The 23,838-nt window shown below is 45.1% G+C and overlaps 1 protein-coding gene across 1 annotated transcript; it reads left to right on the top strand.

Annotated features, from left to right (window-relative positions):
• The first annotated feature begins 56 nt into the window (after positions 1 to 56).
• On the top strand, positions 57 to 23,238 carry LOC110539072 (centrosomal protein of 162 kDa). The gene is given in 25 exon segments (XM_090214986.1): positions 57 to 2,011; positions 2,274 to 2,429; positions 6,403 to 6,579; positions 6,758 to 6,953; positions 7,272 to 7,348; positions 7,694 to 7,758; positions 8,149 to 8,258; positions 9,887 to 10,079; positions 11,527 to 11,661; positions 12,497 to 12,676; positions 13,152 to 13,301; positions 13,913 to 14,025; positions 14,345 to 14,442; positions 14,642 to 14,805; positions 15,440 to 15,538; positions 15,624 to 15,644; positions 15,646 to 15,861; positions 16,458 to 16,538; positions 16,540 to 16,665; positions 16,807 to 17,702; positions 21,384 to 21,510; positions 21,639 to 21,737; positions 22,669 to 22,705; positions 22,708 to 22,796; positions 22,893 to 23,238. Coding segments are annotated over 23 exon segments (3,642 nt in total). The 5' UTR covers positions 57 to 2,011; positions 2,274 to 2,429; positions 6,403 to 6,422; the 3' UTR covers positions 23,106 to 23,238.
• The last annotated feature ends 600 nt before the right edge of the window (positions 23,239 to 23,838 follow it).

Below are 23,838 nucleotides of genomic sequence, written 5' to 3'. Positions count from 1 at the left end.
ATGGGAATCTGTTAACCAAAGTATTTTATTTAATAGTGTACTATTTATTATTACAGATTGGAGAAGGAAAAATGAAGGGAGTAAAGAGAGTGAAGCGAGGAGAGTGTGGAAGAGTGAGGTGGAAAGGTAAAGAGAAGGAAAGGAAGAAAGAGCAGGAAGACGAGTGAAGAAAGATTGGAGGAGAAGAAAAAGTTGTGAGTAAGAAGAGTGACACAAGGAGAGTGAAGAAGAGCAGACAGAGGAGGTACAATGGTTCTTTCCAAGAAACGGAAATGCCATTTTAATGACAACATGATGAGAGAATTTCCATTTATACGCTCAGGTCAAGACGATAGAACGGTTCACTGCACCCTTTGTAATTCCTCTTTTTCAATTGGCAGCGGGGAAGAACGGCAGTGGTAGAACATCAACAGACCAAAAAGCACAAAGCCTCTCTGATTGTCCGTGTTGGTATGCCCTCTGTCACCACATTCTTCAAGAAGGTAGAGCCTTCCCAAGAAGAATATGGTTTAGCTGTGCAGGAGGGTGTCTTTGCATACCACACTATGCGAAACAATCATAGTTACAGATCTATGGACTGCACAGCACAACTGACACGAAAGCTTTATGAGCCGAAGTTTACATGTGCTAGGACAAAATGTGACGCCATAGTGAGTAACGTGTTAGCAGCATGGGCAACTACTTTGGTAACACAGGACCTAGACCAGGTTGAATGTGTGTCCCTGTCCATTGATGCGTCCAATCATGGATATGTAAAGCTGCTGCCAGTAGTAGTCAGATATTGTAAGATATATGGTGGCAACACATCTGTGGAAACAAAACTGCATGATTGTGTTGAATTGAAAGGAGAAACAGCAGAGGAGATTGAAGCTGAGGTCCTGGTGGTCATCCAAAAATGTAACCTGCAAAACAAAGTCGTGGCATTTTCTGCCAACAACACAAATACCAACTTTGTATAACTGAATAGGCTGGGGAGGATCAATGGCCATACCAAAGTTAAAAATGCTCTGCAGCGGGAGGTGATTGGCTTAGGTTGTCCTGCCCACATCATTCATAACACGGCCAGAACAGCTTCGGATATGATTCCCCTTGATGTTGAGGACCTGCTCACGAAGATATTTGGATATTTTCACCATCAGAGTGGAAAGACTGAAGAGCTTTTGTGAGTTTGTTGGCCAGGACTACCATAACATTTTAGGACACAGCAATGTTCGCTGGCTGCCCATGCTCATGCTTTTTCGTCTGCTGATGTTCTACCACTGCCATTCTTCACCAGTTGCCAATTGAAAGAGAGGATGCAGTGAACCATTCTATCGTCTTGACCTGAGCGTATGAAATGGAAATTCTCTCATCATGTTTATCATAAAAAAGTGCATTTCCATTTCTTGGAAAGAGTCATTGTATCTCCTCTGTCTGCTCTTCTTCACTCTCACTGTGCCACTCTTAATTACTCTCAACTTTTTATTCTCCTCCAATCTTTCTCCTCCTCTTTTCTTCACTCGTCTTCCTTTCCTTCTCTTCACCTTTCCACTTCACTCTTCTACACTCTCCTTGCTTCACTCTTTTTACTCCCTTCATTTTTCCTTCTCCTTAAATTGTGCATTTCAAAATAGCCCGTCCACTGCATGTTTACATGTGAACGTTTTTTTAACTTAGCTACCATAACAGTAGCTAGCTAACCTAGCTAGATAACTTAGTCTACATAGTTAACGTTAGCTAGCATAACCTATTTAAAACCTTATAGAGCAGATAATCTATCTATATACTAAATGGTGACATTATAACATCACTAGCTAGTATCTCAAATTATTGTAATTTACCTGGCTTGAAAATACGTTTGTGGTGATGTTGTGGTTTCACTTGACACTTGCTAACTATTGCGAGCAAGTAGTTAGTAGAAGAAGAGGTGAATTAAGCTGATATATTGAGCAGCCCCCTCTGTTGGCCTAAACAAGCACAACGCGATTGAGACGTCAACCCGTAGGCTCTGATGCCCGGACTTTCTTGCCAAGTAAAATATTTCACTTTGCGGTCTGTTTTTAACGCATTTTTAAAAACGGGGACGTCTGGTCACCCTACGATAGTAGCACTATGTCTGCAATTCTGGGTGTTCATAGCTATAGCTGAAGTTACTCACTAATTACTCTGCCCTTCTTTATATCCACACCAAAGATACTGATAACCATCCTCATCTGTGTCCATACTACTATGTATTCATTCAACCAACTGGCTAGATGGATACTTTAACCTAATCACCATTGAATTGTATTTAGTCTGTCTCAGATGACTCGGTGGATTTGGGTGGAAGTGCTAAGCGCTCCAGTGTTCTGGACAGCCTGGACAGAGCCTCTCAGAAACCACCACCAAAGAAGACATCAGCTGTCCCTGTGCCGTGGAGGAGGAGGACAGCGAAGAGACACCTGGCAGAGGTAAGCAAAGCCAGGGATGGGTAGGTTGATGTGCTTCAGTTTAGTTAGGATTCTCTCTCTGTTTGTGTGTGTGTGCGCGCCTGTCATTTTGGTTCATTCTCCGTGTATGTGTCTTTGAGCTTGTGTGTTTCATGACATGCTGAAAGGTTATATCTTTAGAGGGACACTGTGACTCTGTGCTGATTTCTCATCTGCTCCGTTATTCCTGGAACATCTGTTGCATTTAATTTCAGCATCATAACATGTCCATCATAACCTGTTCCCTGCTGCTACTCCCCTGATAATTATGGTTTGACTCCTTTCATGAGTTCATCTTTGATTGGTTTACATCAGTCGGCTCTTCATGACGCATTTGTATATCAGTCTTGTTCTCTAGCTGTCTGCCCCCCACCTTCTTTTCTCCTTTCTCTTCCATCTCCTCTTTCCTTCCACCTGTCCCCACAGCAGAGGCTGCCAAACGCAGGTTCACTAAACCCAAAAAGCCCCAGCAGCAGGCTGTGGTGAAAACTCAGGAGGATGAGAGTGAGAGCAGCCCAATGAAAAGCACCCCTCAGGGTATAGGAATCACTACTGTAACCCCTAGTTCCTTAGGGCCACCCAATGGCACATTGTCTCCCCATCATTGGCGTAAGTACAGTGACATGCTGCCAACCTTCACTTTCTCTCATTAGTTTTAGTCCTGCCCTCTGCCCTCTCCTTTTCTATATTTGTGTTGTTGTTTTTTGCCTTAGATCTTGTCTTCCTCCAAGCTAACTCTTAAATATTTCTAGCTCACATTTAGTAGTTCTCTCCTTTTGCCCACCTAACCATGCATGTACTCTTTGAGGGTGTCCCTTTCCTTGAGATCCTTTTATTTGTGTGTACAGAACATGATTCCTTTCTCATCTTTATCTACCCTCTTATCTTCCTACTTCATGCTGCTCATTGGTTTGTGGAAGCCCCCACTAGGCCCACCCCCAAACCTCACAGCAAAGCTCTGGATAGGCTCAGTCATCTGGACAAGATCCATGGAACCAATCAGGATGCTTCTTCTCACATTGCTGCGGGGCTGGAAAATAACAGCCCAGAACACGACTCCTCCCACTCTTCCAGGCAGTTACCCCTCCCACGAATGAGAGCAACCATAATGCATCAGGAGAGAGGAGTCCTGAGGGGAGTGCCTCTGTCCGTGACACACCAGTGGACAGTCACATTAGTGATAGTGACTCACAGGGTCTTGAAGATGGTAAAGTCGTAGTAGTTTGACTAGGGACAAATCCCCCAAACCATGGTAGACTAGTAGTTAGACTAGTATGGCATAATGATAGTAGCTACAGACAGATCCAAACCTGATAGACTAGAAAGACTGTACAGTCGTAGCCAAACGTTTTGAGAATGACACAAATATAAATTTTCACAAAGTCTGCTGTCTCAGTTTTTATGATGGCAATTTGCATATACTCCATAAGGTTATGAAGAGTGATCAGCTGAATTGCAATTAATTGCAAAGTCCCTCTTTGCCATGCAAATGACCTGAATCCCCCAAAAATATTTCCACTGCATTTCAGCCCTGCCACAAAAGGACCAGCTGACATCATGTCAGTGATTCTCTCGTTAACACAGGTGTGAGTGTTGACGAGGACAAGGCTGGAGATCACTCTGTCATGCTGATTGAGTTCGAATAACAGAATGGAAGCTTCAAAATGAGGGTGTTGCTTGGAATCATTGTTCTTCCTCTGTCAATCATGGAAACACGTGCCGGAAACACGTGCCGTCATCATTGCTTTGCACAAAAAGGGTTTCACAGGCAATGATATTGCTGCCAGTAAGATTGCACCTAAAACAACCATTCATCAGGAACTTCGAGGAGAGCTGTTCAATTGTTGTGAAGAAGGCTTCAGGGCGCCCAAGAAAGTCCAGCAAGCGCCAGGACTGTCTCCTAAAGTTGATTCAGCTGCGGGATCAGGGCACCACCAGTACAGAGCTTGCTCAGGAATGGCAGCAGGCAGGTGTGAGTGCATCTGCATGCACAGGGAGGCAAAGACTTTTGGAGGATGGCCCGGTGTCAAGAAGTGCAGCAAAGAAGCCACTTCTCTCCAGGAAAAACATCAGGGACAGACTGATATTCTGCAAAAGGTACAGAGATTGGACTGCTGAGGACTGGGGTAAAGAAATTTTCTCTGATGAATCCTCTTTCCGATTGTTTGGGGCATCCGGAAAAAAGCTTGTCCGGTGAAGACAAGCTGAGCGCTACCATCAGTCCTGTGACATGCCAACAGTAAAGCATCCTGAGACCATTCATGTGTGGGGTTGCTTCTCAGCCAAGGGAGTGGGCTCACTCACAATTATGCCTAAGAACACAGCCATGAATAAAGAATGATACCAACACATCCTCCGAAAGCAACTTCTCCCAACCATCCAAGAACAGTTTGGTGACGAACAATGCCTTTTCCAGCATGATGGAGCACCTTGCTATAATGCAAAAGTGATAACTAAATTGCTCGGGGAACAAAACATCAATATTTTGGGTCCATAGCCAGGAAACTCCCCAGACCTTAATCCCATCAAGAGGCGGGTGAACAAACAAAATCCCACAAATTCTGACAAACTCCAAGCATTGATTATGCAAGAATGGGCTGCCATCAGTCAGGATGTGGCCCAGAAGTTAATTGACAGCATGCCAGGGTGGATTGCAGAGGTCTTGAAAAAGAAGGGTCAACACTGCAAATATTGACTCTTTGCATCAACTTTATGTAATTGTCAATAAAAGCTTTTGACACTTATGAAATACTTCAGTATTCCCTAGTAACATCTGACAAAAATATCTATAGACACTGAAGCAGCAAACTTTGTGACACCAATATTCATTTTCATTCTCAAAACTTTTGGCCTTGACTGTAGTTTCGTGTTGCCACACTTCCCAGACCTGTATCCACATTACAAAGGTGGAAATCAAGGTTTTTATGACTGAAACCATGATGGACCATGATTTTAGTGAAACCTGGATTTAAAACATACTGTTAACTGTCTTTGTCTCCTTGTCATTTCATATTTCTTTTTGTTTTCCTCTGCTAATGGAATGGTGTAAATAAGCCGTGACCATAAAAGCATAGCATTGGAAAAAATAAATAACTTTCTGGACATCAAGGGCAGTTGTTATGGTTACTTGTGCTAAATCCGGTCATGTTCTTTCACCGCCAGACAGTTCAGTGTGTCAATGCGAGCTGTGATTCTGTGCTTCTAGCTAACTATCTTGCCCTTAGTTTTAGCACTTTATTTGGGCAAAACATTTTCACTGGTAAAATAACTCACAATTGCTTTTACTAGTCTAACTCTGGAGAGGCTGATAGCTCTTGTTTTGTTTTTACTGTGACCAGTGCTTATTTCCCATTCTGTAAATATCACAAGGATCATTCGGTGCTGAAATGGAAAAGTTAGGCCTGTTTTGCCGTGGTGAGACTAACTTAGGTTAAAAAAAGTATACCTTTTTATCTTGACAGCTATTCGTATTGCAAAGACCATTTGAATATTTATGAGGATATGGAGCTTTTCTACAGTACCCTCCCTCCAGTAGACTGACAGCAAGTGGTAGTGGAGCTGAGATCAATGTTAGCTCTACTGCTCTGTCTTCTCTCTTCTGTGTGTGCTGTTCCCCTTTTAAATGGACTGCATGGCCTTTGAGGGTCTCTGCAGGCCTGTATACCCCAGGAAGTCAATCTCTTGTGAATGATAAAACACAGCGCTAATGAGCTTCATTACCATAGTGGGGTTTCAAACACGGTCTAGAATATTGACAGCTTGGTGTCCGCATGGATGGACTCCTTTTTAGCTCTTTAAAAAAAATCTCATTACATCAAGTCCTGTGCTGAGCTGTCTGACCACAGTAAGGCCTATACAACAACCACAGGTCCTCTTTCGATTCAAGAAGTAGCCTGAAGCAAGAGCAATTTCTGTTTCCTGTAATTATTGAACGGTCCAATATTTTTTTCCCCAGGATTGCTGAGATCTGAGAAGATGTTCCGTAAGTCTCTGAGAAGATCCCAGCCTATCCAGGAGGGGGAAGAGGAGCTGCAGCATCAGGGAGTCGAGGGGGGTTCAGAGGAGGAGGAGGAGGGGGCAGAGCCTGTCATCTTCAGCAGAGACAGTCTGGAGCCTGAGGGTGTCTGCTCTGGTGAGATGGATAGATACTCTATATGATGTCACCAGATCTAGCTCAATCCATTGCTAACCTGACATCAGGGTAGTGACATGAAAGCAGCTGTACGTGCCAGATTTTACTTTAAACTCTTTGAAAATAGCAATGGTTGAAACATGTCTGTCTGTGTCTGCCCGTGATTGTGTCTACCCAGACTCTGTGATGGCATCTGGACCAGGTCAGAACGCTGCAGTGGGTCTTGGTCTGGGAATGGACAGCCTGGAGGAGGAAGAGGAGAAGGCCCGCTTCTTTGCCCACCTGGAGGGAGGTGTGTCCTCCACCATAGACTACTCCAGACTCAACATAGATCTGGATTCCACCAGCGCCTCCACCACAGCTACCACCCTCAGGTATCTGACACTCTGTGGAGCTCAGGGGGATGTTGTCTCTACACAATGGTCTCAGGTCGGTTTTGCGTTTCCACTTTCGAGTGGTTAAGGTTAGGACTTTGTGAAGACAAGCTGATCCTAGATCTGTAACTAGGGGCATCTTCATTCCGGAGCATGACACTCCGAGTCACCCCAGGCCTCATTGTAGCTGCCTTTTGAAGCCACTGCTGGGGTTGTCCCAAGGAGACCCTCAGTGTTGCAGACAGTGGCTGGGGAAGGTCATTACTGTCACTCCCAGCGTGTGATCTGTGAATGACACTTGTTCTGCTGTTTCTCCAGGAAGGCAGAGGCGGCTGTGGCTGGTGTCGATCAGAGAGAGGAGGAGAAAGCTATGGAGTCTGACAGACTCTCCCCAGGTAGGACAGATGGTGCAATTATAGAATTAGGAATTCTAATGTCATTTAATAAGATGTCTATGCTCACACTACTCCAGACCCTGCTTGGTTCAATAGGTTTTGTTTTCTTTCAAATACTTTGAAGTTGGGAGTGGTTTGCGCATTAGTTGACAATGCCTGTTGCAACTGAACCAATGGAAAGCTCAATCAATTGCCGTTAAGGTATTTAAAAGGAAACAAATCCTATTTGAACCCATGTCTGTTGTCATTTACAGTGGCACTCTGTTAGACAAGTACTTGCACATACCTCATCTGTATGATTGTAGCTCATCAGTGAATCTGTCATTCTGTCTGTGCCTGCTGCAGCCTCCAACCACTACAGCGAGGATGAGCACTTTGAAGATGAGGTCATTGAGGAGCTGAGAAATTGGGTGAGACTAGGTTTTATGCCAGTCTGGTTTGAAAATGTAGTTATTTAGTTATAATAATGCTTTGTAAGGAAGTGATTTGAACCAGAGGTTTAAACCGAAAGTTGATTGTAATTGCATCATGTAGAATTGCCACATGATGTTTTGTAAGCAGGAGTTGTTTGTGCTGCTCACGTGCTAATCACTCTGGGTTTAAAAAAAAGCCACAGTTTATAAAGGCAATAAGGCATTCAGCAGTTATCCCAGCTCTCTCCAGAGGTAGAGTGAGAAGAAGTGATCTTTAATGGGGAGTGTGCCAAGTCTTGTCTGTGATTGGCTGAATATGTAGTGGGCGACTGACTGCATGGCTCTTTTGTTTTGCTCATCTCGTTATGTTCTCTCTCTTTCTTTCAGAAGCCTAAAAGGCCTGCCATGCTCACCAAATGTATTACAAACCAATATCCATTTTTCTTTTCTGGGTCAGAGTGGGTTTTTAATTCAGCACGAGTATGTGTTTTCAAGTTGTATTAGCCCTATGTTAAGCCCAAGTTGTATTAGCCCTATGTTAGCCCAAGTTGTATTAGCCCTATGTTAGCCCAAGTTGTATTAGCCCTATGTTAGCCCAAGTTGTATTAGCCCTATGTTAAGCCCAAGTTATATTAGCCCTATGTTAGCCCAAGTTTTATTAACCCTATGTTAGCCCAAGTTTTATTAGCCCTATGTTAGCCCAAGTTTTATTAGCTCTATGTTTACTTGCAGTTACCTTCTCAACAATTCAACAACAATAATAAAATGGAAGAATACGAACCTAAAGTAAATGACTTAGTAGAGTAGAATTAACATTTTAGAATAAGTATAATACAGGAAGGCACAATATTGTACAATATTTACATGTGTTTTGGGGAAAGGGGGATTGGGAGGTCTTTAGTGTTTGTGTTAGTGCTGCACGATATACGAAACTTCGGTACTCTTTCGACACTAGAACATAGAAAAGCATTTCAGTACTAGAATTCTTGTTACTATCGGTACTTCTGTCAAATGTGTGTCACGTCATCTACTGATAGATACAGACTTGATCCTCTTTCAATCAGCACAGCCGATGTTCCCTTGTAGCGTGAGAGCACTTTGCCTGCTCCTCTTACTCATTGCTAGCCTGTCCTGAGGAATCGCTGCACAGAAGTTAACATTTAATATTCACATGCTTTGTTGCATTATTTAACTGTTAATTACTGTTAGCAAAACAATGTCTATTACAGTCTAGAACACTTTACAATGCAAGAAGATACCGTTTGTAGGCTAACTTGCCTTGCTAGTTTACAGCTGAAGCTAACATCAATTCACTACCCTAGTACCTTGTTTGTGATATGAAAATATTGCTGGCTTCAAAGCTGGTTCTCCCCAAAAACATTATTCATTCCCGTCGTCAAGATCATTTTTGCTCGAGCCTTATGGAAAGCCCCTTGGGTCTGCATGTCGAAAAGATAAACGTCAAATTTTTAATTTTTAATTTTAATTTATAAATTATGGGATTTCTGTTGTTTTGAATTTGGCGCCCTGCACTTTCACTAGCTGTTGTCATATCGGTCCCGTTGGCAGGATCTCAGCCCAAAGAGGTAAGATCCATGTCTCTCACACACAGTTCGAGGCTCTATGGAACGGCATTTGTGTCTTTGCGTGTCAAAAAATTTGACTTGGCTCCTTGCTGCACTCGCATAACAGGTAGTCAGCCTGCCACGCAGTCTCCTTGTGGAGTGCAATGTAATCGACCATGATCAGTGTCCAAAAATCGTCCATTCCGATTAATCGGTCGACCTCTAGTTGTATCAGAGTTAGAACTATATCTAAGTAGTATAGCACATAACAGTACTACAGTATAATTCATAACACTAACATTTACCACGTTGCTGTGTGGTTGAACTTCTGATCCAGACTAATGTTGCTGTGTGGTTGGACTCCTGATCAGACTAATGTTGCTGTGTGGTTGAACTCCTGATCCAGACTAAAGTTGCTGTGTGGTTGTACTCCTGATACAGACTGATGTTGCTATGTGGTTGTACTTCTACCAGGTCCAGCCTGTGGTGGTCTGATGGTGGGTGTCAGTCCTTCGCCGCCTTAATGTTGGCTAAATGTTGATGTGTGGTTGTTCTTTAAGTCCAGACTGTGGTGGTCTGAGTGTGAGCAGCGAGCTGGTGGCAGTGGTTCAGTCCTTCGCTGCCTTCCTCCAGCAGCAACATCAGATGAAGATGAGAGGTCACCAGGATACCAGTCACACTGTCTCCTGGGAAACCAAAGGTCAACAGGAAGCCAGCCAGACTCAGGAGACTGAGTGTCCATCAGAGAGGAAAGTAAGTCAACATACTGGAGTAGTTTTTCAGTCCGTGATGCAACAAGTTCGTTCATCAGTATGCTGCAATTTCTTTTCAGATAAGTATGACGTTTTTCTCCATTCACCTGGTCATATGATAGGGTTGTGACTTTTACTTTGTTGAGTTGTCCAACCCAGCTGATTGCTCCTTGCTCTATCATAAGTCTGATTGACTGATTTTAGTTTGGATCTTATGTCGTCTCAGCGATGCAAATTAGTCACCTTTCGGCGAAATTTGCCCTTTTGTCTAAAATAAGTGACCTACATGATTCGTGTAGATCCAATGAACGATAACGAAGAGGTAAACTTTAGGTGAGAAGCCTGACCACGGAGACGGGGGTGAGAAGGTGATGAAGCGTACTGTTATATAAATATTCATACACATAGCTCATATATTATACAGCGCCAAGCCAAACCGCCTGACTCAAGTCATCTTACGTACCCTTGCTAAAACAGGAACTAGCTCACACAGCCAGCAATAAAACTACCCCCTAACACTATCCCCTCAGCTTGGTTGTCTCCCGACCCCAGGAAACAAAGACATTCCATCGCAAGAACACATACACATAAGACTGACCCCCTCTGTTCTCTTCTTTCACGACCCCCTCTGCTCTCCTGTATCAGATTTCCAGACCCACAAATGTCTCCTTGTATAAACACACATCTCATCCCCCTCTACTGGTTGGGTGCTCAGAACAAGACTCTGCTGTGCACCAATGGGGCCCGCTCTGGCTAGAGCAAGGCCCGCCTCCAACCCTTTGTGACCAGTCAGAAGACCAAAACGACAAGTCTCCACCTACTTTATTCTATGTATAAAAATGAATGTAACCGTTGTATAAGGCCTCTTTTTCACCTGACTCCTTGCCGAGTTATATGAACTAGATCCGTGCACGTAAAACTGCGGGACAAGATATCTTTAACTCATTAAAACTGTCTTTGGTTACAACTGAAATCCACTCTGTCCAGCGTCCGTGATTTGGTCTCAACTCTCCAGTATTTAAACACTAACAGTACTTCATGAGCTGTAACCGAAAAACGACTGATATTTCGAAAGTTTGAGGTGAGGGAGAAAGTGTGGTGGAACAAGTATTAGCATTGTTAAGTATCTTGTTAGCTGGATCGAATTCTCCGTTAGCTAGACAGAAAAATGTTGAGCAACGTTACCCAACTTATCTGATCAAATAATTGAGTTTATGGTGTGAAAATTAGCTTGCTAATAAAGTCAGACAGCTAACGTTAGCTAGCTAACGATACAACATCAGATGAGCTAACATTAGTAACCTAACCAATTCGCTATACTATTAACTGGTAAACGACTCCTTGTCGTTCCATAAATTATAACGCATTAGTTTGCTTACTGGACCCTGGCAATCTGTGTGAAATGTTAACTAGCTAACGAACTAACTACTATCTGTTAACTAATGTTTTCCCTCTACAGTATGTGGTACATTTTTAGAATGAGAGAATTAGTTGAAAATGAGGCGTTGCTTGTTAAACAAGTGGATTCAGGGATCGAGTGTAACTGGAGCTGGGCCTGGCTTAAACTGGATGCCACTATAGAGGTAAAAGAAACACAACACACTTTCCCTCTTTCTCACTTTTACTGGCACATTGTAGAACAGACGTCCACAGGCAGAACATGTACAATGTAATAATGTGCAGTGTAGTCCAAAGATATTGTTTTTATTGTGTTTAACTTGACAGTAACGCGTATGTGTGTGAGGGGGATTATAATTTTTTACTCTGAACGTTGTTTTTTGCACACATGTAGCCTTGTGCACTTGATAGATGTCTGTAGTGGCCACTATAATAGAGCAAAAATAGAATGGCTGTTTGTTTCATTCTATTTCTACTTTAAGATGTTTTTTTTTTCCCAAGTGCAATATTTATGTGTGTGGTCACAAGCGTTCTATTTTTTATAAAGGCTATCAAGGTTAACTGCAATATTAGCGTATTGTTTTTTTCTCAACTTGAGTGTCATTTGCAGTAAAGTCTAGGCAACAAATAACATTGGATTGCTTTCTTTAAATGTTTTAGCTGTGAGTTAGGTTCACATTAACCACTTTTTTTTATTTTACACACAGACTGATCATGTAGATCACATTCTTTGATATGTAATTAGTTAAAACCTGCATTTCCCCCTAGCAGGGATGTTTTGCATGTTTCAGTGCAAAAATAAAAGTGTCACCTTTCTGGGCCCTCAGCAGTTTGCATCCCTGGTATTGTGTGTGTCCATACCTTGATGACGATAGCAGTCAAACATTTTTGCATTCTTGGTGCCTATTTTGTTTGTGCTATTAATAATTAGGCCAATAGTATGGCCTTCAATACACGTTGAAGTGCTAGCAACTATCCATTATAAAGACTCTAACCATGTGTTACCCCTCTGTCTGTCAGAGTGTGCCCAGGGAGGAGGGTACGTCTGGGGAGGTGGAGGAGAGCCCCCTAGTGTCCAGGCTGAGACTGCAGCTAGCCCAGAGGGGGAGAGAGCTCCACACCAGAGACGAAGAGCTACTGCTGCAGCACGACACAGAGGTCAGCTCACTGAGACAGGAGAACTACCTCCTGCAGAGCAAGGTAGAGGGACACACACACACACACACACACACACACTATTACATTCACATGGACAGTCATGTCTCGAAAAAGTATAGTTCCATCTGTTTGGCCACCTGTGACTTCCTACATCCTTCTATTGTAACAGAAAATAACATGTTCTCCATGACTGTCGGAACAGTTTAAAACCCCTATGTCAGCACTCCTGTTGCTATGGCACTGCTCATGTTATTTAGCTGCTTTGTGTGTCTGGCTTTTGTAATACTGTTATTCAAGCTATTGAAAAAAACAGTTGTGAAGGACCCAGCTGACACAGGAGCAAAATAAAATATTCCATTAAACAATAGCATGTTATCTAAGATATCTCTGCCATCCACTGAAGGCCAGTTAAATTAGCTCAAACTGTATTTTGTGAACTCAAAACTGTAGTAGATGCATACATCACTTGTGTGTTATTTGTGATGTGTACTTGTGAGTCTTGTCCCTTGTGTTTCAGCTGCACAGTACAGAGGAGGCCAACAGCAGGAAGAAGGGCCGGTTGGGTCGCGGTCTGGACGGGCCCTTGGACCCCCTCACTGAGGGCAAACTCAGACTGATAGAGAAAGAGGTGAAGAAACAGGAGACCATCGTCCAGGGATACCAGCAGGTGCGTGCGTACACATGTCTGTTTGTCTCTGTCTACTCTGTGATTGCTTGGCCGTCTCTCTTGGTCTTTTCTCTTCCAGTCTGTGTTTTAAGGAAACAATACTTAATTGTACTGCATTTGTTCAGAGCCAGGCTGGCGGTGACTCATTGGCTTTGAATCCATTCCAATTACCCAGAGTCTCTGTGACTGCGGAGGTTATATGTACAGGCCACTGTTCAGGGTAATGGAATTCCTCTGTTCACTGACTTAATTCCAGGAGGGGGTGTGGGTTTGTAGCAGGCAGCACAGTTAGCCTTTTTTCCTCCAGATTGTGAGCAGCTTAGCAACACTGTCAGAACCTTTCATAATTACAGAGCCTACAGCAGAGCTCCTAGAATCAGTGGCTACAGTACACCCACCACCAAGGTGGAACTGTAGCAGTTCTTAATTAGGAATGCTGAATGCATTCCCTCATCTCACAGCTTCTAGTCATATTCCTTTCAAGTTTGATTTTATGTAGGTTAAATGCGTAGAACAGGTATTTCTGATCAAACTAATTTACCCAGATGGGCCTATAGTTGAGACATTTAACGTGATTCTCTCTCTCTCCTTGCGGTGTGTGTGGGTAACAGGAGAATGAGAAGTTGTACCTGCAGATGAAGGCTCTTCAGGCTCAGAGTAAACTCAATGAAGAGGCCATGTTCGCAGAGAACCAGAGGCTGCTAAACGAACTGGCCCTTACCAAGTGAGTTGACACATACATATGCACAGAAACGTACCTATCCACATCATTGAACGCTTATTTATGCCCACGGAGCAGATGAGCAACTCGTCGGGGACTGTGGGTAATGTAGGCTGTATGGCCCATATTCAGCGCATCACACAGCTGCTGGGCCAGATGCAGGCAGCACAGGTGAGTGTTCAGTCACGTCACACAACCACCTCTAAAAGGAAGGCCTTGATGTTGCTTTGGAGATGAAACAATCAACTCATCTTAAAAGGGAAGGACCAGTCTCACCTTCGACAGTGTGCGTGTGTGCGTGCGTGCGTGCAGAGGACTGAAGAGAGACTGGTGGAGGAGACCCACAGGCTGTGGAGGTGGAACTTCAAATGATGAGGAAAGAGAGAGACCTGGACAAAGCGCAGGTCGTCTACACCTCAGGTTAGTGTGTGAGAGACATGGAGGCTTGACTGTGGAATCAAACCTCTTGTTTCTACTCCCAAAGGACAATGTTCCCTGTTTCAAATCCAGTGACTTTTACAGACGTGTGTTTTAAACCTCCGTTAAAACATTCCATTGTTGTGGTTGACAGTCAAGTGGAACTCAGACATGCTGTCTGTATTGTCCTTGTCTCTGCCAGGGGATAAGAGCTTTGAGCTGCAAGTGGCAGAGGACCGGCATAAGGAGGTGGTGTGTGTTCTGAAGAAGAGGCTCCAGTGGTATGCTGAGAACCAGGAGCTTCTGGACAGAGACTCTGCCAGACTGAGGGCTGCCACCGCAGACACACACAAACGCACAGAGCAGGTAGGACCCCAAAGTACAGAGCAGGTAGGACCCCAAAGCACAGAGCAGGTAGGACCCCAAAGCACAGAGCAGGTAGGACCCCAAAGCACAGAGCAGGTAGGACCCAAACGCACAGAGCAGGTAGGACCCCAAAGCGCAGAGTAGGTAGGACCCAAACGCACAGAGCAGGTAGGACCCAAACGCACAGAGCAGGTTGGACCCAAACGCACAGAGCAGGTTGGACCCAAACGCACAGAGCAGGTAGGACCCAAACGCACAGAGCAGGTAGGACTCAAACGCACAGAGCAGGTAGGACCCCAAACGCACAGAGCAGGTAGGACCCCAAACGCACAGAGCAGGTAGGACCCCAAACGCACAGAGCAGGTAGGACCCCAAACGCACAGAGCAGGTAGGACCCCAAACGCACAGAGCAGGTAGGACCCCAAACGCACAGAGCAGGTAGGACCCCAAACGCACAGAGCAGGTAGGACCCCAAACGCACAGAGCAGGTAGGACCCCAAACGCACAGAGCAGGTAGGACCCCAAACGGACAGAGCAGGTAGGACCAACTGTACCTTATTTGAGAGTGTGTATTGTATTACTGTCATTTCCTGTAGGTCAGTATTTTGAATGAAATGTTTGTTCCTCCAATCAGGTGGAAAAGCTGAAGATGGAGGTGGGGAAGAGAGCCAATCAGAATAAGACTAAAGAGAGAGCTGGAGACGCTAAGAGGATACAGGACCTAGAACGACAGGTGAGTCAGTTGAGAAATATTTCCTGTGTGTGTGTGCGTGCATGTATCCCTGAATAGCGGCATATTTCTGTTCCCCCTCTCCCAGGTGAAGGAGATGGAGAAGACTCAGACAGAGGAACCCTAACTCCCTCCCAGCGCTTATCTACGCTGCAGCCAACGCACCTGCAGTGGAGGAGGATGGAGGGGCCAAGAGCTCCCCGCCCACTCAGACCAGGGCCCTATTGGAGCGGCACATCCAGAGGCTGGAGGCGGAGCTAGAGAGCCATGACGACGAGGCCAAACGCAGCCTCCGAGCCATGGAACAGCAGTACCAGCGGATTAAGGTCTGTCCATACTCTCAGCTGAGTGGCACTGTTATGTACTCATACAACCCTGTGTTACCATTCCCTGTCACTAGCCCTCAGTCCTGTACCAATTAGCACTCTACACATACTTACAGCGACTTACTCCGGCATACAGGGCCTTGCTGTTAACACAACCGCTTCAAACTGCCACTTAGCTGAAGATGTTCATCCTCAACACAAAACACTCTGAATGTCCTCTCTCACACAAAGGAAAGATAAGAACAGGGTGATGAGTCCTCGCTGTTCCCCCAGTTCTCTTCATGTCTTTTCAGAGAGGGGTCAGAGGGCAAGTTCCAACAGCCTTGTACAACACTTGAATTGACAGTTCTGTCCGACGCTCACGGTGGAGACCTTGGGGATATCAGTGATTCATCCTCTGTAAAATATTTGTCCTTTCCAAATGTGTGATGTCATTAGTCTTAATGTTTCATTACACCAACACTGCACATGGGAGAATAAAATAAGCTTTTTCTCAAGAGATGTGTTGAGATCAATAAATTCAATGGATTCAATGGAAATGGAAATACATCCCCTAAATATAAAAGTAGACTAATTTACAGTGTGTGTGGTTGTAGCTCCAGGATGAGCAGCAGATCAGTGATCTGGAGCAGCAGTTCACCCAGAAACACCCGGTCCAGACCGGGTCACCATGGGGTCTGGCAGGCCCAGGTCTGCTCCCTGCAGCAGGAACTGGAGCTCCTGAAGGAGAACCATCAGAGTAGAGGGAGAACCCTACAGGCTGAGGTCCACTCCCTACAGGAGCAGCTCACACAACAGGCACAGGTAGACCTTATCTACCTGCCTTCTTGTCTACTTAGCCCATCTAAGAGGAAATAAGTCTTAATAATTAATCCTGGATAATTGTTTTAAATGTATGTAATGTTACCTGGAGCATATGTTCTTTATTTGAATAAATTAAATCAGTCTACCACCGAGCCAGAGAGAGCCCCCCAACGCAGCTCGTCCCAGCACCAAGCAGAGACAGCCCTGGGGGTCCGGATAGAGAGACTCAACCAGGGGCTGTCAGCCAAGACCCACAGCATCCAGGAGCTGTCAGCCAAGACCCGCAGCGTCCAGGAGCTGTCAGCCAAGACCCGCAGCGTCCAGGAGCTGTCAGCCAAGACCCGCAGCGTCCAGGAGCTGTCAGCCAAGACCCGCAGCGTCCAGGAGCTGTCAGCCAAGACCCGCAGCGTCCAGGAGCTGTCAGCCAAGACCCGCAGCGTCCAGGAGCTGTCAGCCAAGACCCGCAGCGTCCAGGAGCTGTCAGCCAAGACCCGCAGCGTCCAGGAGCTGTCAGCCAAGACCCGCAGCGTCCAGGAGCTGTCAGCCAAGACCCGCAGCATCCAGGAGCTGTCAGCCAAGACCCGCAGCGTCCAGGAGCTATCAGCCAAGACCCGCAGCGTCCAGGAGCTGTCAGCCAAGACCCGCAGCGTCCAGGAGCTGTCAGCCAAGACCCGCAGCGTCCAGGAGCTGTCAGCCAAGACCCGCAGCGTCCAGGAGCTGAGCCGCACCGTGGAGAGACTCCAGAGGGAGAGGAAGACCATGCTGTGTGGCCCTGGCCCCAGATCAGAGGGCCGTGTTGGGCCTGGGGAGGGCAGGCGGCAGGCGGCCGGATCCAAAGGACCCATGGTGGTGGCTACCCCAGGGGAGAGGGGAGGCAAAGTGGGAGAGACCGCAACCTTCCCTCCCACTCAGGATGAGAAGGACTACCAGCCCACAGCGTTCTCTGGGAGCCACATCTCAGGGGTGCTGCAGGAGAGCGAGGGGTTAAGGCTGCGTCTGGAGCTGCAGAGGACAAGGAGAGGGTGGTACTGCAGGCTGTAGGAGAGGGTGGTAATGCAGGCTGTAGGAGAGGGTGGTACTGCAGGCTGTAGGAGAGGGTGGTACTGCAGGCTGTAGCCGCACAGGCTGAATGCTTTATTTAGTGCCACAATAACACCTTCCAGTAAAAAAGGACTGCAGTAGTTCAGTGGTTATAGAGGTGCCTGACTCATTGGTAGAACATTGTTCAGTTTCCTCCATACAGACATACTGGAATATTCCTACCTAGCTTATTGTTGAGCTTATAATATGAAGAAATAAAACGTTATCAACATTTTCAGCTAAATGGTCTGATCTGTTTCATCAGCCTCATTGCTTTTTAAATTGTATGTGCAGCTGTTGCATTTATTTTGGATCTATTGTCCCAGAGTCTGTTTTGAGGACATTTTTTTTCGTCCCGGGAACGATGAGATGCCCTTATTTTTGAGACCTGAAGGGAATTATTTTATAAATACATCAAAATAATTAGGTTGTAATTGTAATGTTGCAATATTTTATAGACTACCAAGAGTGGCCAACTGTCCTCCAAATCACTTACACATGGTTAGCAGATGCCATTGGTCACATACACATGGTTAGCAGATGCCATTGGTCACATACACATGGTTAGCAGATGCCATTGGTCACATACACATGGTCAGCAGATGCCATTGGTCATATACACATGGTTAGCAGATGCCATTGGTCACATACACATGGTTAGCAGATGCCATTGGTCATATACACATGGTTAGCAGATGCCATTGGTCATATACACATGGTTAGCAGATGCCATTGGTCATATACACATGGTTAGCAGATGCCATTGGTCATATACACATGGTTAGCAGATGCCATTGGTCACATACACATGGTTAGCAGATGCCATTGGTCATATACACATGGTTAGCAGATGCCATTGGTCACATACACATGGTTAGCAGATGCCATTGGTCACATACACATGGTTAGCAGATGCCATTGGTCACATACACATGGTTAGCAGATGCCATTGGTCACATACACATGGTTAGCAGATGCCATTGGTCACATACACATGGTTAGCAGATGCCATTGGTCACATACACATGGTTAGCAGATGCCATTGGTCACATACACATGGTTAGCAGATGCCATTGGTCACATACACATGGTTAGCAGATGCCATTAGTCACATACACATGGTTAGCAGATGCCATTGGTCACATACACATGGTTAGCAGATGCCATTAGTCACATACACATGGTTAGCAGATGCCATTAGTCACATACACATGGTTAGCAGATGCCATTGGTCACATACACATGGTTAGCAGATGCCATTGGTCACATACACATGGTTAGCAGATGCCATTGGTCACATACACATGGTTAGCAGATGCCATTGGTCACATACACATGGTTAGCAGATGCCATTGCCAGTATAGCAACAAAAATAAAAAAATATTTAACTAGGCAAGTCAGAACAAATTCTTATTTTCAATGACGGCCTAGGAACAGTGGGTGAACTGGTCTAGGAACAGTGGGTGAACTGGTCTAGGAACAGTGGGTGAACTGGTCTAGGAACAGTGGGTGAACTGGTCTAGGAACAGTGGGTGAACTGGTCTAGGAACAGTGGGTGAACTGGTCTAGGAACAGTGGGTGAACTGCCTTGTTCTGGGGCAGAACGACAGATTTTTACTTTGTCAGCTCGGGGATTTGATCTTTCAACCTTTCGGTTACTAGTCCAACACTCTAACCCCCAGGCTACCTGCTGAAATGCTTGTGCTTCTAGTTCCGACAGTGTAGCAATATCAACATGTAATCTAACAATTACACAACAACTACCTAATACACACAAATGTAAGTGAAGGGATGGAATGAGAATATGTACATATAAATATATGGATGAGCAATGACCGAGTGGCATAGGCAAGATGCAATAGATGGTATAAAAATACAGTATATACATATGAGTAATGCAAGATATGTAAACAACATTATTAAGTGACTAGTGTTCCATTTATTAAAGTGGCCAATGATTTCAAGTCTGTAGGTAGGCCTCTCCTGTTAGTGACGGCTGTTTAACAGTCTGATGGCCTTGAAATAGAAGCTGCTTTTCAGTCTCTCGGTCCCTGCTTTGATGCCTGTACTGACCTCGCCTTCTGGATGGTAGCGGGGTGAACAGGCAGTGGCTTGGTTGGTTGATGTCCTTGATGATCTTTTTGGCCTTCCTGTGACATCGGGTACTGTAGGTGTCCTGCCCCCGGTGATGCGTCCAGGAGAGCCTTAAAGGGACAGTGTTGTATTTTGAGACGGGCTTGAACATGCAAAGAAAGAAGACAGTTTAATCATTTATCAATAGGAGTGTTGTATCAATAGGAGTGTTGTATCAATAGGAGTGTTGTATCAATAGGAGTGTTGTATCAATAGGAGTGTTGTATCAATAGGAGTGTTGTATCAATAGGAGTGTTGTATCAATAGGAGTGGGGGAAAAGGTGCTCATGTGTTGATAAGCACACCAAAGACGGCATTAACGATAAACAATCAAATGAAGAAGGCACTTCTAAAAGGGTCCTACTAATCACCCCAAAACAACCCAAACGTGCCTAAAACATCTCTGGTCAAAAGCAGTGCACATTAAACGGAATAGGTTGCCATTCAGAACACAGACAGCGTCCCTGGTCATCTGGTGTTGGCAGCACCTTGTACCAACATCTGTACGCATCAACAGACAGGACACACTGGTCTACATACTAATCACAGGTAATCTCATTGAATCAGGATAATTGTTTCCGTGGGTCGCAAAATTAGCATTACACAAGCTGAATTAAAAGGCTTTGAAAATAAAAAGCTTGGTATCTGCTCAGTGCTCTGTTGACATTTTAGAGATGCTTGTTTTCGTGAGAAATCTTCTGAGAAGAACAGGATTTTCAAATGAAAATCCTATACTAAAATATGAAAATACTACATGTCATGTCTCAATCTATATCCATCTTACCTCCTATGTTCTTTTTATGTCCTGTGGATTTGAGAAAAAGTTCAACGGGAAAGTGAGTGTGTTACTGTTTGTAGTGAATCCATTTGTATCGGGCTGTATTGTGTTAAATGAGGAAGGGCAGCAGAGGTTTAGCAGCAGCTTGGCCTGGCTGTTTCATGACATCACCAAATGAAATCTAATCAGCGTCACTAAAATACACAGTCGACCAAGCCATTATCGACACCGAAACGTGAACCTGAGCTGATCATTTGGGTGGTTTTGTGCTCTTTTGGCTGCCAGTGTGTGGTGGTTTTGTGTACTTTTGTGTTGTTTTGGGTACCTGTTTGGGGTAATTAGTAGCACCCTTCTGAAACCCTGTTTTACACCATATACTGATTCATTTGTAAGAACTTTTCTTTCATTTTGATCTCTGTGTAAATTAAAAATGTGTCACTGACTCGCCCATGGATTGATGTTTCAGCATTGTCTCAATGAAGAGTTCAGCGTTTGGCTAGCCACGTGTGACATGCACACACACTTACAAGCATGCTAGAGTTGGTTGCAGGCGGACGAGCAATATCCACCGTCACGGATGAAGCCTGAACTGGAATGTGAAGCTAGCTGAAGCTGGCTAGCTTTAGAAAACCCTGAGTAAATCTAGCTAACATAGTAGTTACCCCTCTGGCGCACTGGGTTAGAGGATGCTAGATGATTCATGGTGGTGTATCTACCTGTCCTGCAGGGTACAGCAGCATTCAGCAGAGCAGGTGTCCTCTCTCAGGGCTGACCCTGAGAGGGAGCTGAAGCACCTGCTTACCGGCCACGCCCTCGCCCACTCCTCCTCTAAAGTGTCCGAACTGACCAATCAGGTGACCACGTAGGAGGTAAAGCCTCACAATGGACAAATCACACGTGAACTGAAAGTTATTGGTGGTGGTGTTCCAGGTATAACGTATTAACAGGATAAACAGGTTTGTGTGTTTTTATGAACCTTCAGATCATGGTGCAGCATTTGCGTGACCAGGTGAAGGAACTGCAGGAGACCAAGGATGCTCTGGCTGTGTCAAAGCTGAGGGAGGACACCCTACAGAACCAGGTACTTGTGATTCCGATAACATTTATTGTCCTGTCACACATTCACAACTTCATCAACACACTAGTACTTGAAGTGTCATTGCAAGGAAACAAGGTATTTGTATTCATTATGGATCCCCATTAGATTCTGCCAAAGCAGCAGCTACTCTTCCTGGTGTTCAGCAAAATTAAGGCATTTAATACAATTTTCAAACATTACAATATATTCACAGATTTCACAACACACTGTGTGCCCTCAGGCCCCTACTCCACCACTACCACACATCTACAGTACTAAATCCATGTGTATGTTATCGTGTGTGTATGCATGTCTGCCAATGTTTGTGTTGCTTTACATTCCCCGCTGTTCCATAAGGTGTTTTTATTTATGTTTATTTAAATCTAATTTTTACTGCTTGCGTCAGTTACTTGATGTGTAACAGAGTTCCATGCAGTCATGGCTCTGTGTAGTACTGTGTGCCTCCCATAGTCTGTTTTGGACTTGGACTATGAAGAGACCTCTTGTGGCATGTCTTGTGGGGTATGCATGGGTGTCTGAACTGTGTGCCAGTAGTTCAAACAGACAGCTCGGTGCATTGTCAATACATGTCAATACCTCTCATAAATACAAGCAGTGATGAAGTCAATCTCTCCTCCACTTTGAGCCAGGAGAGATTGACATGCATATTATTAATACTAGCTCTCTGTGTACATCCAAGGGGCAGCCATGCTGCCCTGTTCTGAACCAATTGTAATTTTCCTAAATCCTTTTAGGTGGCACCTGACCACACGACTGAACAGTAGTCAAGATGCGGCAAAACTAGGGCCTGTAGGACCTGCCTTGTTGGTGGTGTTAAGAAGGCAGAGCATTGCTTTATTATCCAGACCGGACTGTATTTCCTGGGGAAAGCTCAACATTAATGCTTGCTTCATCTCTTTAATGCTCTGTTTAGCTGACAAGACTGTTGGAGGAGCTGAAGCAGGCCAAGGAGTGCCAGAGCTCAGACACCTCACTAGCCTGGAGAGAAAGATCCACAGCATGGAGCTACGACACACTCAGAGGGAGAAAGAGCTCCAGCAGGTGAACACACACACACACAGAGAGAGGAAGAAAGAGCTGCTGCAGGTAAATACACACACACACTGAATAACACATGCCCACGGTGCCATCCTGCAGGTGATAGGTCAGACTCGGCTGGTGGTGGAGGCTGAGCAGCAGTCTGAGGTGGAGCGTTGGAGGAGGCTGGCTCAGGGGAAGACCCGGGAGCTGGAGGTCTTCCGTCTGGAACTGGACTCTATCCTGGACGTCTTGAGAGAACTTCAGAGACAGGAAGTGGTCATCCCTGCTCCGGACCGGGCTTCTGCTGTACCCTTCAGCTGGAGGACCTGAAACATGGGACATAGGCTCTTTCTAATTACTTACAAATCTGTCCTCACCTTGACCAGGCAAAAGCCAGCCTAATGATGAGCTTCCACTATTTCAGTTAAGTGTTTTTTATTCAATGCAGGGGAGAAGACGAGGAGAGGGCAAATTTGAAAGCAATTCACACAAAAGGTGACTAACTAATTATTCAAATTCATACAATTTGACATTGGCCTATTGTTATCCCTAAGTTGTGGGTTGTTGCTACACATTAACATATCATCAAATATGTATTATTTTTTTATTTAACCAGGCAAGTCAGTTAAGAAAAAATTCTTATTTACAATGACGGCCTACTGAGGAACAATGGGTTAACTGCCTTGTTCAGGGGCAGAACGACAGATTTTTATCTTCTCAGCTCGAGGATTCGAACCAGCAACCTTTCGGTTACTGGCCCAACGCTCTAACCACTAGGGTACCTGCCGTCGTATTAGCATAACAACTGACAAGAAAAAATCCCAGGTGTCTCCTGTAAACCCAGCCCAGGTGTCTCCTGTGAACCCAGCCCAGGTGTCTCCTGTGAACCCAGCCCAGGTGTCTCCTGTGAACCCAGCCCAGGTGTCTCCTGTAAACCCAGCCCAGGTGTCTCCTGTGAACCCAGCCCAGGTGTCTCCTGTGAACCCAGCCCAGGTGTCTCCTGTGAACCCAGCCCAGGTGTCTCCTGTGAACCCAGCCCAGGTGTCTCCTGTGAACCCAGCCC

The sequence above is a fragment of the Oncorhynchus mykiss genome, chromosome 2 (genome assembly GCF_057628025.1).
Source record: "Oncorhynchus mykiss isolate SJ-2025 chromosome 2, ASM5762802v1, whole genome shotgun sequence".
Classification (NCBI taxonomy): Eukaryota; Metazoa; Chordata; class Actinopteri; order Salmoniformes; family Salmonidae; genus Oncorhynchus; species Oncorhynchus mykiss.
Note: the sequence above shows the minus strand (reverse complement) of the source record. Positions and strands in the feature narration are given on the sequence as shown.